The sequence below is a fragment of the Elgaria multicarinata genome, chromosome 3 (genome assembly GCF_023053635.1).
Source record: "Elgaria multicarinata webbii isolate HBS135686 ecotype San Diego chromosome 3, rElgMul1.1.pri, whole genome shotgun sequence".
NCBI classification, from domain to species: Eukaryota; Metazoa; Chordata; class Lepidosauria; order Squamata; family Anguidae; genus Elgaria; species Elgaria multicarinata.
This window is the reverse complement of record NC_086173.1, coordinates 69,082,292-69,096,783: the sequence shown is the minus strand read 5'-3', so window position 1 is coordinate 69,096,783 and position 14,492 is coordinate 69,082,292. Positions and strand designations below refer to the sequence as shown.

The 14,492-nt window shown below is 43.6% G+C and overlaps 1 protein-coding gene across 3 annotated transcripts in view; it reads right to left on the bottom strand.

Annotated features, from left to right (window-relative positions):
• The window catches only part of LOC134394813 (teneurin-2), a 626,553-nt gene that overhangs the window by 527,131 nt on the left and 84,930 nt on the right, over window positions 1-14,492 (bottom strand). For 2 of the 3 annotated variants that reach the window (XM_063120558.1, XM_063120559.1), the window contains exon 2: window positions 1,462-1,545. The exons of the other annotated variant lie outside the window; for it this stretch is intronic. In XM_063120558.1, the coding sequence (XP_062976628.1) occupies window positions 1,462-1,545 (84 nt within the window). The remainder of the gene's footprint in view (window positions 1-1,461; window positions 1,546-14,492) is intronic. 3 annotated transcript variants of the gene reach the window in all.

Genomic DNA, 14,492 nt, shown 5'->3' with positions numbered 1-14,492 from the left:
TAAGTCACAAATATTACAGGACAATGATAAATGCACAGAATCTTAATCTGGAGGCACCCTGGAGCTGAAGCACAGTTTCAATTGTCCACAACTGGAAATATGCTTCTAAAATATCCATCCTTGTTGATAAATTATCGTGATTAAGAGATTACAACAGACCGGGTTCCTAATTGTTGACAGACCCCACATGAACATCTGTGGAATATGCAAGGGTGGCATATACTTGTGGCGGGGCCACACTCACAAGGAAATTTGTGTGAATCACATTGGAGCTGTATTTGTGGCTGCTGCAATTTCAGCAACACTTTTACAAATTAATAGAACTTGATCAATTGCAGGATGTATGGTCCTTGTAAGGATACGCTGGTTCACACAATCATACCACAGGGTGAATACAGCCTGGACATGAGCCTACTTGCAAGATATTCTCATGCTGTTAGTATGGAGCAAGTGTTAAGGAGTCCAATAGTATCTAACTACCACATTCTGTAATGACAGAACAGAGCAATGAGGCAGAGAAGTATGCTTTCCAAATAACAAATCATGTATATTTTGTATTTGGGAACATAATCCTATTACAAAGCAGGGTCATTAAAACAGTACTCACATGTATAAATCATGTTTTTTGTTTGCAAGCAACAACATACAAGTAGCAATTAGAAATGGATAGGTCTCTCATACACATGCACACACACAAGTAAGTCCCTGAATTATACATATGAGTCATTGACAACAAAATTCTGCATTGAAGAATTGATTTCCAAAATGTAACATATGAATCAGCCTAGGATGATGAAACCCTAACATTTTATCATTTTGGTTACCAGGGTAATTAATTTAAGATATCTTTCATTTCAAGGGCCATTTTCCAAGATGCTTTTGGAACATTTCTCACAGAGGTATATATATAGAAATTGTTACTTGAACTGAAGCTCTAAGTGTATTTTTCAGGAAAGCTCTATGGATGCCAACTCATGTACATCCTTTTAAAACATAAATCCAAAAGTTTAGCCATAGAGGAGTGTGTTATCTGAAAGAGCTCCTAGGATTTAAAAGTGCATATGTTGGGCATGCGCTATAAGCAAACTTTGTCCTTTGATGCTCAAAGGACAGGCAACAGACTCTGTGACTATATTATTTAACATGGATAAAAGAGAGCTAATCTTCCATATTTCAGTTGAATCAATTTGTATTTTCAACAGCAGTTCCTGTAACTCCCACATTTTCAATACTACATCTTGGCAACGAGCTCTCCATCCAATACATAAACCAATGCTTTTAAAGAAGAAACTGATTATTTAAACAGTAAACACTGACTAATAAATAAGAAACACAAACACAAACACTCATACACAATAAAGGATGAACATTATACATATTTAGGTTGACTAATCACAGCTGGAAGCACACAGGTAGTAATGCTCATAGGGAACACAGGGTGAAGCAAGATGAAAACCTTACGTATTAGAGAGTTCTTTGTTTCAGCCAGCTGCTGCCAGCCTGTCTGTCTGTCTTTCAATGTCTCAGAAAGTTGAGTATGAAAATCTAAATGAAATAAAATAAATAAGTTTTAGAGCCATCTCTTCATCAACTTTCATTGTCACCTACACAGCTTTTGCTGGCATGTTCAACAGATTTTTTTTTTTTGGAAAAAAATCACCTTCTCCATCCACCCTATACCAACCAAACATTTAGTGCAACTGCAACCAAGATCCTGTGCCAAAAACATGCTGAAAGAATTATCACACTACAGCAATATCAAAGCCTATATGGGGCTTGGGAGTTATCATCCATGAACAAATTTGCTGGGTGAATATTGCATATTTATATTAAGTCACGGATTTTGCCTTCAGTTAATTATGTAATTTATTTGATTTATACCCCACCTTTCTACCCAAAACAAATGGCATTCAAAGTGGAAAACTATACTTTTCTTCTTGTTAGGTACCTTTTTTGGTCACATATTTTTCATAGATAGTAAAGAAATGTAAATTGAGAATCAACATAATCAGGTCAATATCTCTTGAACGGAACTGGATGGGAAATCAAGTAATTCAGAATAAACAAATACGAATAAACTCAAAATCACATTTTACCAAGTAATCACCGTTTATTAGCAGTAACAGTTACAAAGGTGATTTCTAGTTACAAAGGTAATTTTGAGATAGAAAAAAATATTTAAAATAATTTTGAACAGGAAAACATATTTAGAAAAATTACCACACTGATTCCTTTCAGACTAACAGAAATATTTTTATTCAATATACATAGATTAAAAAAACACAAATCCCCACTTGCTAATATTCTAATAGACAACAAGAAAAAGAGATGGGAAAGGAAGAGGCAGTTGTGTGTGTGTGTGGGTAAACAAATTCAAGAACCAATTTTTAAGTTGAATAATTGTTTTTAAAATACCAGCTGTAACAGAGAGTTCAGGCAAGAGAGAAGCCAAAAAGCAGCTGGTCTCACAGCTGTGCCAATGGTGTGATCTCCGCTCTCCCATCTCCCTCTCATGTAAAAATTAATGTCAAAATAATTACATGTATATAACTATAACATGAATTACAAGCAATTAAAAAGGTGTATTCACATGAAGTCCAACAGAAGAATCCAAAAAGTACATAAAAGATCTGAAAGAAGTGGTTTAGAAGATTCTGAAGTAGTTTAAACGTACATGACAAAGTATTTCCAGTCAAAGAAAAAGAAGTATGATTATTTAGATGGAATGTTTAAATGTGCAAATACTTTATAATTTTTTTTATCATGGATGCCGTCATGAGGGAAGTGGCATTCCAACATGGGTGGACCCCAAATTTCTTCCAGTCCTCCTGTGCCTGTTCCCATAGGTGGACACTCAGAGATACTGGTTCAGGGTAGCAGGGGCTGCCTCTAAGGGTGGGCATCTAGGGTTTCACCAGATGTTTTCGCTTACAACTCCCATTAGCTCTCACAACTGGCTATGCTGGCTAGGGCTGATGAAACCTGTAGGGCCACATGCTGGCAACCTTTGCTCAGAGGAGACCTTATATATGAATGGCCCCTCAATCCTATGATACACCATGAAACAGATGCAGTCTATTGGTGCCCCCCCTCCCCCAATTATGGAATGTTCTCCCCAATGAAGCTTCCCTGGCGCCAACATTGTTATCTTTTCAGCGCCAGGTCAAGACTTTCCTCTTTTCCCAGGCATTTAACAGCATTTAACAACGCTTTGTTTGTTTTTTAACGGACCCCAGAACTGTTGTTTTTTAAATGGATACCGTTGTTTTTATACTGTTTATGTTTTTGATGGTTTTAAATTTTGTATACTTTTTAATGTTCACTTTTTTAACTTTTGTAAACAGCCCAGAGAGCTTCGGCTATGGGGCGGTACATAAATATAATACATAAAATCAAATCAAATCAAGTCACAATGGGGAAAGATTGCCAGGAAGTGCCGTTTGGTGTTTCAAGACTGCTAAACTTAAACTTTTGCTACACATTCACAACATTTGTTTTCTGTCCAGGCTTATGCACATTGAAAAAACCAGCACAAAAAGGAATCTTGATGGGATCCTCATCAAGATCGGGTTTTTTGTTGTTGTTGTTGCTTTTTTGCGATGTGTTTCATCAATATACATGTGCATCAATAAATTTGGGCAGCAAAAGAATATGCACTTGGACAAAATGAAACAAAAGCTACAGCAATAAACAAACAGCATAGAGGAACACAGAGTAGAGAAAACACGTTGAAAAATAAGGTGAAAATTCCCATTTAGAGGGCACATCTACCAGCACCTCTGCTACTTCTTTGGCCCTGGACAGCCAAAGCATTCTCATTTCCATTTTACAGCTGGAGGACAAAGAAAGACATAACCAAGACTATATACTCAATCTACTTCTGGGAAGTAGGACCTGGGAATGAAAGGATCTCCCACATCAAAATTGTTCTCTCTATTAGTGAACTCATGTTTATCACTTTGGAGGTAAAATGGAGCCAGCCAAATATTACATAGTGGTTTCTACAAATTCAAAGTGGCTCTATATAGTTTGCAAATTAAAAGTAAATTAAAATTATGGTTTGTAAATAAAAAAAAATCTAAAATGGCCTGCGTGCTTCCAGGAAGCATGAAATGTTGAGGCAGCAGTTGAAGGAGTGGAGGTAGAGGAAGTGGAAACTGGAGTTGGGGAGGAAAAGAAGAAGAATTTGGCCTGCTCAAGAACCCTGACAGCTTTATCTTGGAGAATGGGATTAGGTTTGTGGGGATGTGTGCCATGAGGTGAAACATTCCCAGCACCCTGCAGTATACAGGGATTGTTTGGAGGAACGAAAGGTCTCCCACTCTTCAGATGCCCCAGTAAATGTTCTCTCTTGATTCTGTAAAGCTGTAAAATGTTCAGGCGCTTCCAGATGTGGCTTTAATTTTGCAATCACCCTGTTTTATTTATGGAATTTTACAGAGAGGCTAGAGGACATAGTCTTCCATTTGGAACTGCCCTGTGTTTTCTCACCATTTTTTCTGTCTTTTCTCTTAGCAGAAAATATCATTTAAGGAAGAAGATGGAATAGTTGCATAATGCCTTTTGATTGGCAGTACTAGGAGGAGCACTCTGTCTGGAAGCACCCAGCACCCAGCCTGAATCCTGAACAATGTAGTACAGCAAAGAAAAGCTTCAGGGAATGTGCATTTCATTCCTCCCCCATCTGGAAAGGCCTCAGCCTTCGGAGGCCTGAACAGCACAAAAGGGCTTCTGTTCAAGGCTGGCTGGAATCTTGAGCAAGGCCATTCCCCTTAGAGCAGCCTTCCTCAACCTGGGGCACTCCAGATGTGTTGGACTGCATCTCCCAGAATGCCCCAGCCAGCAGAGCTGGCTGGGCATTCTGGTAGTTATAGTCCAACACATCTGGAGCGCCCCAGGTTGAGGAAGGCTGGCTGCTGGCTGGGGCATTCTGGGAGATGCAGTCCAACACATCTGGAGTGCCCCAGGTTGAGGAAGGCTGCCTTAGAGAGTGGGAACATGCTGCAACATTTTGCTGCAGGTCTCACTTGTCCAAAATGACATATTTTTTTATTATTTTCAATATGTGTTTAACACATAGGTCCATGTTTGATTTAACAATTGGACCCCTCAGTGCCCCCGTTCTACGGTATATATAGAGAAGTCTGGCATGTAAAAGCTGATATTAAAGGTATGAGTGATTCTTGTCCAGGTCTAATCAGATGAGCTTTATGTCTGATGAGGCAGGCATACTCTTGATTTTAAAGCATCAGAGAAAATATTGCAGATTTTCAAGGGTACTTCACTCCAAGTATAAAAAAGCTATGAAATATGTAGTCAAGCAAAAAAACATTTTAAAAAAGCAGAACTCAGGATTTGTAATGAATATTAAATACTAAAAAATAGTTGATTTTATCATAAGTAAACATCCAATAATTCAGTGAGTATTTTCTCACTTTAGGGCTGCCAGAGAACTTCAGCTCTTTTTTCTGAAGTAAAAGATCTCCATGCAAGTCAAAGAAGCTCAAGGAGCTTTGGACACACTTAGGGCTTGGATGTGGGCTGGAAGAGGTTCTGAGGGGGCAATTTAAGAACTCTGACCTTGCTGCAAACTAAAGGTTAGCATGTGTGTGTGAGAGAGAGGGGGGGAAAGAGGGAGGGAGGGGGGGATTTATTACTAGAAATTGAAACCAGTCTCAGCTCTACCTCTTATCTAGACTATTAATATGGACTATATTGCAGCGGCAGTGTAAGCCACTCTCTCTTAGCCACACACATTCAACCTTCAATATGGGGATAGTGGGCTCTATTTGCTCTGGAGTAATAGTAAGAACCAAGTTAGAAATAACTCCACTGTTTGCTGCTACCTTTTCTTGGGGAGTGGTCAACCTGATGCCAGTCACAGCTATATTCACCACAGGAGACATTAAAAAAGCTTTGAGTGTAAACCCAGGAGATCCATATTCAGTCAGGGAGATCCATATTCATACTCTCTCTCTCTGGCTGCTTCCTTGTCCGTTCTACCCACTCCTTCCACTCTCCAGTATCTTAGGAGTGCAGGAAACTACAAACAAATTGCTTTGCTTGTTTGATCAACTCAGTTCCCTCCTCCTTGATAAACTAGAGATGTGAGCAAAGGCTCTCTCCCTCCAATCCATACCTAGGCAAGATCAACTGGAGGCTGAAAACAGTGCAATGGGTAGGCAGGTAGCTGCTCACTGAGCAAACAATTGCCTCCACTCCCAAGCAAGCTTGCTAAAATGCAGCTGTGTACATTCAGGCACATAGATGCTGGTGGCTTCCTCACTCAAGCCCAAACAACATCAGGTGAAGAGCATCATTGCCATTTAGAGGTGGGTGCACACAGTCAGCTAGCTCCTGGTAGCGGGGAAAGGAGGGTAGTCACCGCAGGTTGGTTGGTCCAGCATGATGTGTGCTGGAGGAATTTTTGGCTTGCTGATGTGCCATATTGTCTATGCTTGCGACGTGCAACGGGGAAGGGTCCTCATGGCGTTTGATGCAGGCGCCAGACAGGTCAATCAACAAACAGCTTTTGCAAGCATTACTTGCTTAAGTCACATGAAGGGTTAAAACTGGAGCTTGTACGCATGTGCAATCTGTAACCAATGAGATGCAAGTACACTGGCAACGGAAAAGTAAATGTATTTTTGAATTTAGAGACTATATAAGTGTGATACATGCTGAGGTGTTTGTGCTCGCTTTGTGAATGATCACTAAACGCCCCTTTCTGCGCAGATCGAGAAAATAAAGTTAAGTTGGATCCTCTACCCCTGTGTGCTTTATTAGATCTAGAGGAACAGGTTGCTTACCTGTAACCATGGTTCTTCGAGTGGTCATCTGTGCAGTCACACTATGGGCTCTGCGCTTGCGCCGAGCCTGTGCCTCGGAAAGGTTTGTAGCTGAGAAAAAACGTTATTTAGGCGGGAACCCCTCCCCCACCATCCATTGCGCATGTCCCGCGCGTTCCCGCCTTACCCTCAGTTCCTTTGCGACATGTTATGAACCGAGAGAAAGGCAGGCCTCTTCTGCATCAGAGACACCGAAGAGGGGATGGTGGGTGGGTTGTGTGACTGCACAGATGACCACTCGAAGAACCATGGTTACAGGTAAGCAACCTGTTCTTCTTCTTCGTGGTCTCTGTGCATCACACTATGGGCGAGTACCAAGCTATGACTTACCGGTGGAGGGTCGGTGTCATTGTAGAACTGCTGAGAGGACTGCTCTGCCGAAAGAAGAGTCATTGCGAGACCTGGTATCAACGTTGTAATGTCTGGCAAAAGTCAGTGGTCGTGACCACGTAGCAGCCTTGCAAATGTCGATTAGAGGGATTCCCTTGGCGAATGCTGTGGATGTGGCTAGGCTTCGAGTGGAATGAGCTTTGACCCCATGTGGGAGCTCGAGCTTAGATAATTGGTATGCAAGTTTGATGGCATGTGTTATCCAAGCTGAGAGGCGTTGTATGGAGACATTTTGACCTTTCTCTTTTCCACCATAACAAATAAAGAGTTTCTGTGATTTTCTAAATTGTTGTGTCCTTTCTTTGTAAAATGCCAGGGCGCGACGTACGTCTAGACAGTGAAGTCTCCTTTCTAAATCCGAAGATGGAGAAGGAAAAAAGGTGGGTAACACTATAGGCTGATTAATGTGGAAATCAGTAACCACCTTGGGAAGGAAGGTTAGATCTGGTCGGAGAACCACTTTATCTTTGTGAAAGATAGTGAAGGGAGGGTCGATGCGCAAGGCACAGAGTTCGCTAGCCCTTCTTCCAGATGATATTGCTGTTAGAAAGGCTGTTTTCCATGTTAAGAGATGTAAAGGAGCTGTTGCAAGAGGTTCGAAAGGTTTTGCAGTGAGTATATTGAGGACTACAGAGAGGCTCCAACTTGGAGTTATTGGTTTGATGGGCGGAATGAGGTTCTTTAGCCCCTTCATGAACCGTTTTATTATGGGTGTAGAGAAAAGAGTCTTGTTGTTAATTTCTCCTCTGAATGTGGAAAGAGCCGCTAGGTATACTCTGATAGAAGTATATTTTAGACCTTTGTCGTATAGGTGATGTAAGAAGCCTAGGATGTGTTGAATGGAGCAGGTGTTTGGTTGAAAAGAGTTGCGTTGTGCGAATTGGGTAAAGTAGTCCCATTTCCTTTGGTATGACTTTGTGGTTGATGGCTTTATGGCTGCAGATAGGATGGTCCTTATTTGCGGTGAAAAATTTGTTGAGGGTATAGTAGTCTCTAAGGGTGGATTCTCCATGCTGTTAGATGGAGGGTCTGTATATCCGGGTGATGGATGAGGCCTCTGTTGCATGACAGCAGGTTTGTTGTTGGTGGTAGAGGGTAGAATATTCCCCTCGCTGCTTTGAGGAGAGGAGAGAACCAGGCTTGTCTGGGCCAACGAGGGGCGATGAGGATGCAGTCTGTGTTGTCTAGGATGATCTTGGTGACTACTTTGTGGAGTAGTGGAAATGGCGGAAATATATAGAAGAGGGTGCCTTGCCAGGTGTGGAGAAAGGCGTCTCCCATAGAATTGGTACCTATTCCTGCTCTGGAGCAGTATGCAGGGCATACGCTGTTTTCCTCTGAGGCAAAGAGGTCGATGGAAGGTTGGCCCCAGGTGCGAAAGAGGGTGTTTAATACAGGTTGTGCGAGATTCCATTCGTGTTGGAGATGGAACTGACGGCTTAATGTGTCTGCCAGGTCGTTGTTTGATCCTGCGATATGAAGAGCGGTAAGGCGAATACCTCGAGGGATCGTCCATTCGAGGAGGCGGAGAGTGAGGTTGACGAGGTTGGGAGAGCGAGTGCCTCCTTCCTTGTTGATATGCCAGAGAACTGTAGTGTTGTCTGTAACAATCTGAACATGTTGGTGAGATAGATGGTTCTCGAAGGCTAGTAAGGCCTTTTTGACGGCTTGAAGTTCGAGGAAATTGATGTGTTGTTTTGAGTCTTGTGAGGACCAGCGGCCTTGGATTTGAAGATTGCCGCAGTGGGCTCCCCAACCTATGGTGGAGGCATCGGTTGTGAGGACTCTCGAAGGCGGTGGCTGCTGGAAAGGAATGCCCTTTAGGAGGTGGTTTATGATGGTCCACCAGCGTAGGGAGCGAACGATGTCGTGAGGGACAGTGAGAAATACACGTCTTGCATTGCAGTCTTTGTTGTAGTGAAGAATGAACCATAGTTGTAGTGGTCTCATATGGAATCTGGCCCATTCGACTACGGCTACAGTGGAAGCCATGTGGCCTAAAAGTTGTTGAATGGCATGGGCAGAGGAGCGTGGAGCGGACATCACTTGAAGTGCTTTGTGCGTGAGGAGGCGCGCTCGGTCTCGAGGGAGATATGCTCTGGCTGTAGGTGCGTGGAGATAGGCTCCTATGAACTGTACCGATTGGGTTGGTTGTAGAACCGACTTTTCTTGGTTGATACAGAGACCCAGGTTGTTGAGGAGGGTGAGAGTGTATGATATGCTGTTGTGGAGGTCGGTTTTGGAGTCCGATACGATCAACCAATCGTCGAGGTAGGGGTATACCTCGATGCCTTGTAGACGGAGGTGTGCACATACTACGGCCATGCATTTGGTAAAAACTCTCGGGGCTGTCGATAGGCCGAACGGGAGCACCCGAAATTGGTAGACGTTGTCTCCTATGCTGAAACGTAGAAAGTGGCGGAAGGATTTGTTGATGGCAATATGAAAGTATGCATCTTTGAGGTCTATTACTGCAAACCAAGCGGTTTTTCTTAGAAGTGGGAGGATGGATTGCAGGGTGATCATTTTGAATTTCTTGGGACGAATGAATTTGTTGATGCCTCTTAAATCCAAAATGGGTCGAAGACCCCCATCCCTTTTGGGTACTGTGAAGTACCGAGAGAAGAATCCGTTTGCGCGAAGGTGGTGAGGGACTTTTTCGATTGCACCTTTGTGTAGTAGAGTGCGGGTCTCTTCTAACAGTGGTTGTGATGGAGTGGTGCGTTTTACGATGCCGATTGGTGGGATGGAGTCGAATTCTATGCGGTATCCTGTAAGGATGATGTTTAAGACCCATGAATCTGAAGTAATGTTTTCCCATGTGTGGAAGTAAGAGGCAAGGCGATCTTGGAAGTTGTGAGATTGGGGAGGCATGGCGTCAAAGGCGACGTTTGGTGAAGGTATCCGTTTTCTTTTGGGTACGGAATTTGGATGATGAGTTGGCTGGTTTCCTTTGAAACTGTTGAGAAGGTTGAGACCTTGGTAGTTTGTCAAAGGTAGGTCTTTGGGTGTATTGTTGTTGAGGTCGAAGCCAGCGTCTTGGTCTTTGAGGCTGGTGTTGCTGTTGAGAAGGGGTTAAGCCCATTCTTTTTGCGGTGTTACGTGCTTTTTGAACAGTATCGAGTTGTTCATCGGTTTTGGAGTTGAAGAGTCCCTCGGCATCGAAGGGGAGATCTTCGATGCGGGAGCGAGTCTCTGGAGTAAGAGTGGCTGAACGAAGCCAGGCGTGGCGGCGTAAAGCAATAGAGCCAGTCATTAGTTTAGAGTAACAGTCTGCCTGGTGTCGAGTGGAGTTGGTCTGGAGTTTAGATAATCGGGACGCTTGGGCATGGAATGCGCGGGCGAGTTCTCGTTGGTCTTCAGGTAAGTAATCGCAAAGCGATCCGATTTTATCCCACAAGAATAGTTGATAGCGGGACATCAATGCTTGGTAGTTGGTAACTCTGAGACCAAGAGCTGCTGCTGAGTAAGCGCGGCGTCCCATGAAATCTAAGCGTCGTCCCTCCTTGTCTACTGGGGCAGTATGTGTCTTTTGGGATCTAGAGTGGGAGGATTCCACAATGATAGAGTTTGGTTTTGGATGGGAGAATAAAAATTCCACATCTTTGGTTTGGACTTTATACATAGACTCTAACTTACGTGATGTAGGAGTCATTGTCGAAGGCGAGGTCCAGGTTTGCTTTATTGTTTGAAGTAAGATGGGTGAGAAAGGAATCTCCACTGGGGTTGCTGATTCCGGGTATATTGCATCGAAGAATGGGTCCTGAATTTGTTCTTGTTGCTGTTGAGCATCGACTCCTAATGCTGTAGCCATGTGGAGGATTTGTTCAGCGAAAGACCCCATTTCTTCTGATGGAGATGGGTGGTCTTTGGTTCCCACTGCGTCGTCTGGTGATGGCATCGACGGGGGGGAAGTGGATGCTGAGGAGGCATCGGAGTCGTAGTCCTCAATAGGAAGTTGAAGTATGGGTCTTGATGTTGTAGTCGCCGGAAGCAGAGGAAGCCGTTGGGAGGAAACCAATAGCGAGGTTGAGCGTGGCGGAACAGGGGGAAGTTGTGCCTCCTGTTCTACTTCTTGAACGTAGCGTTGTTGATGGTGTGTATCCGGGTATGGATCACGGTATCTTTCTCTCCTATAGTGGGGAGAGTAGTCCCGGTGTGTGTAGTAGCAATCGGAGTATCTATCCCAATCGTGAGGGGATCTGGATCGGCTGCGGTGCGGTGCACGGTAATACCGGTTGTAATGCTCCCTGTAATGTGGCGGGGAGTGTTGGTGAGATGTCGATCTAGGAGAGTATCGATCATGATAGTACCAGTCATGGTTCCGCTGTACGGGTACGAGGTCATCTGAGCGAGGTGGTTCTCTGTTAGAGGGATGTCGAGTTGGTGAACGTTGGTGCCCATGGTGTCGAGAAGGCGGTATTGCCTCTGCTCGAGTGTCCTGTTGAGAGACAGGGGATGGCGGAGAGGGTTCTGCCGGGGACAGAGGTTCCCTTATCTCGCCTTCAGACGTGGTAGAGAGAAGTTCAATGGTCGGGCGTTTGGCCAGGTTTGAACTCTCTGCCGTTGGTGGTAATTGAGACACGGCTACCAGTCTGCGTGATTGTGATGATTTCTTTTGTTTCTTTGGGTGAGGCTCTGGCGGGGATTTGGCTTTCTTTGCTTTCTTGGAGAGTTTCTTTGCTGTCGATACCGTAAGAGTTCGCGAAGTCGAAGGTGGCGGTGGAATTGTTGTCGGTATCGATGTGACGGTCGATGTCGAAGCTTTCGGTATCGAAGTCGTAGGGGACGCCATGTTTACGGGTTGGAGAGTTTGTTTCCAAAGTTGTGCCTTTAAGCGGTCTGAGCGGTGGCGTCTAGTTTGCTTAGAAAAAGCCTGGCAGTGGTGGCAAGTTTCTACTATGTGCGTTTCTCCAAGACAAAGGAGACAAAGAGAGTGCCCGTCTGCTGCTGGTAGCTTACTGCTACAACGGACGCATTTTCGAAAAGGGGCCTTAAGGGCCATACAAAGTAGAAGTTAGTAGTAGGATAGAAAAGAGAATAACTTTTTTTTTTTTTTTTAGGAGGAAAAAAGGGGGCGAGGAGATTGGAGAAGAATTAAGTAAGAAAGAATGGAGAATGGAAGAAAAAAACTCAGCTACTGCAAGAAGAAGCGAGGAGGAACCTTTCGACGAGGCGCTAGGTAAGGCGGTCGCAAAGGAACTGAGGGTAAGGCGGGAACGCGCGGGACATGCGCAATGGATGGTGGGGGAGGGGTTCCCGCCTAAATAACGTTTTTTCTCAGCTACAAACCTTTCCGAGGCACAGGCTCGGCGCAAGCGCAGAGCCCATAGTGTGATGCACAGAGACCACGAAGAAGAACACTGGGCAACAGGCCCTCCTGTCTTTTGGGGGGACAACAATTGCAGAGCGGATCTCCTGAGAGCAGCACATAGTTCCCATTTAGTGGCACGCTGAATGCATACTCCCAAATGATTGTGCTCCTGATGCCCCAGCAGCCACCCAAGAATCCTAACGGGTCAGTGCCAGTCTGAAGATTGGCAGTTTAATCATTCTTCAACACTCACAATCCAACAAAGTCACCCATGGCTGCTGAAGGCTGCAGGCTGTCTTAGGGGCATGCAGCTCTGTCCTCCTAACCCTGCACCACTGATCCCCACTCTGCAGTGTCAGCTACCTATGGCGGGCAGTTCCCTTTGCCTAACTGCATGCTTCGGATTGGAGCATGAAGTTTTAGTCATCTAATTGGCAGAGGCCATTTTTTATCTATGTGGAAAAATGTTATTAACGGGGCTGAAAGTTAAAAGTAGTTCACAGTTCGCAGGTATTTTGGTTTCTGTGCATTATCAAAATAGAGAATGCTAAAGAAAATATTAAAGATGGTCTTTTCCTCTAACAATAAATGATAGGTTTTATCAATTATACTGTCTGTTACCTTGCAATCACTTTCCCCTCTCAAAAAGGTACCTGTATTTAGGTTTTCATTATATGGGAATATATTCAAATTTGATTAGCTAATCAATCTGTTCAATTACTTTAGTAATTAAACTGCAATCAGTGGACAGCACTACTAAGAGCCTACCCAGTTCTAGCAAACTGTTAGCTTTTATAAAGCTGGCCAAACAGGGAAGCTTTACAAGGCATTGAGAATATGCTATAAGTTTAATAAAAGTATAAGTGAGTTCTTTGGTTATTCTACACAGCCTGTAAAACATTTCATTTTCTGACCTTTTTAAATACAGTACAATCAGGAAGGTTCTTCTTGGTTGATCCAGTCAACAGATTACATTCACACACAAGCACACACAGACTTTTACGGTGATCACTAAGGCAGAAAGCTATAGAATGTACCTAAAAATACAAAGGAAGTTATATAAGCTACCTAACTAACTTTCCTTCTGAAAGCATTCTCTAAGGAGAACACTTCTCAGCGCAGGAGACATGAAATGATCAGTAAAGAAAGGCAGCTATAACACCTAGGCTCTAGAAAACTTGACAGAAATATTTCTGGGAAGCAGAAATGTTTTCCCTAAGCAGTTGGCTCCATATATTTCTTGCAAGGATTTAAGTGCTTCTTTTTACACCCCCACCCCAATTTGGAATGAGTAGAAGTAACACATACAACGTTTTTATAATAATTAGCACGCATATTTGAATTTTCATGAATACTTAACCTTTAAGCTAGTGGGATTGCTGTTAGAAATTATTCTTTAAAATACTTTTGCTGGCTCTTCCCCGCCCCCCCCCCCCCCCGCTCCTCCCCCGCCTTACACATCTCCATTTAATTTCCTGAAGCCGGTTCCCGTGTGTAGAGTGTACATATTTGCAAGCTTGTTAAAAATATGGAGAAAGCCCTCTGCACAGACAGCTGTACAAGTGTGGGCTCTTTTCAGGCATCCAGTGAACATGTATCCAGGAGGTGTGATGCCTGCTTCTGTGATGCTGCCTTCACATGCATTTTCATTGTATGCACTTTCTGAACATGAAAAGGGCTCATGTTTCACTGTGCATTCCTGTGTTTATAGGCTTATATGACCAATACATAAATAAATTATGAAAACCATTTCAGGATAAACATAAGCCCTATTCAGGTGTTCACCTGTTTGTGTCTAGGAAACATGGAAGTGGGCACACACATAAACCTCCCCCCTTGAGCCCATTTAGACCCTCATGTATCATGAAGGTGCTGGGTTTCCAATCATGGGAGCTCTGTAAGCAATCTCAGTTTAACACATGGAGCCCTCTTCAGACCTT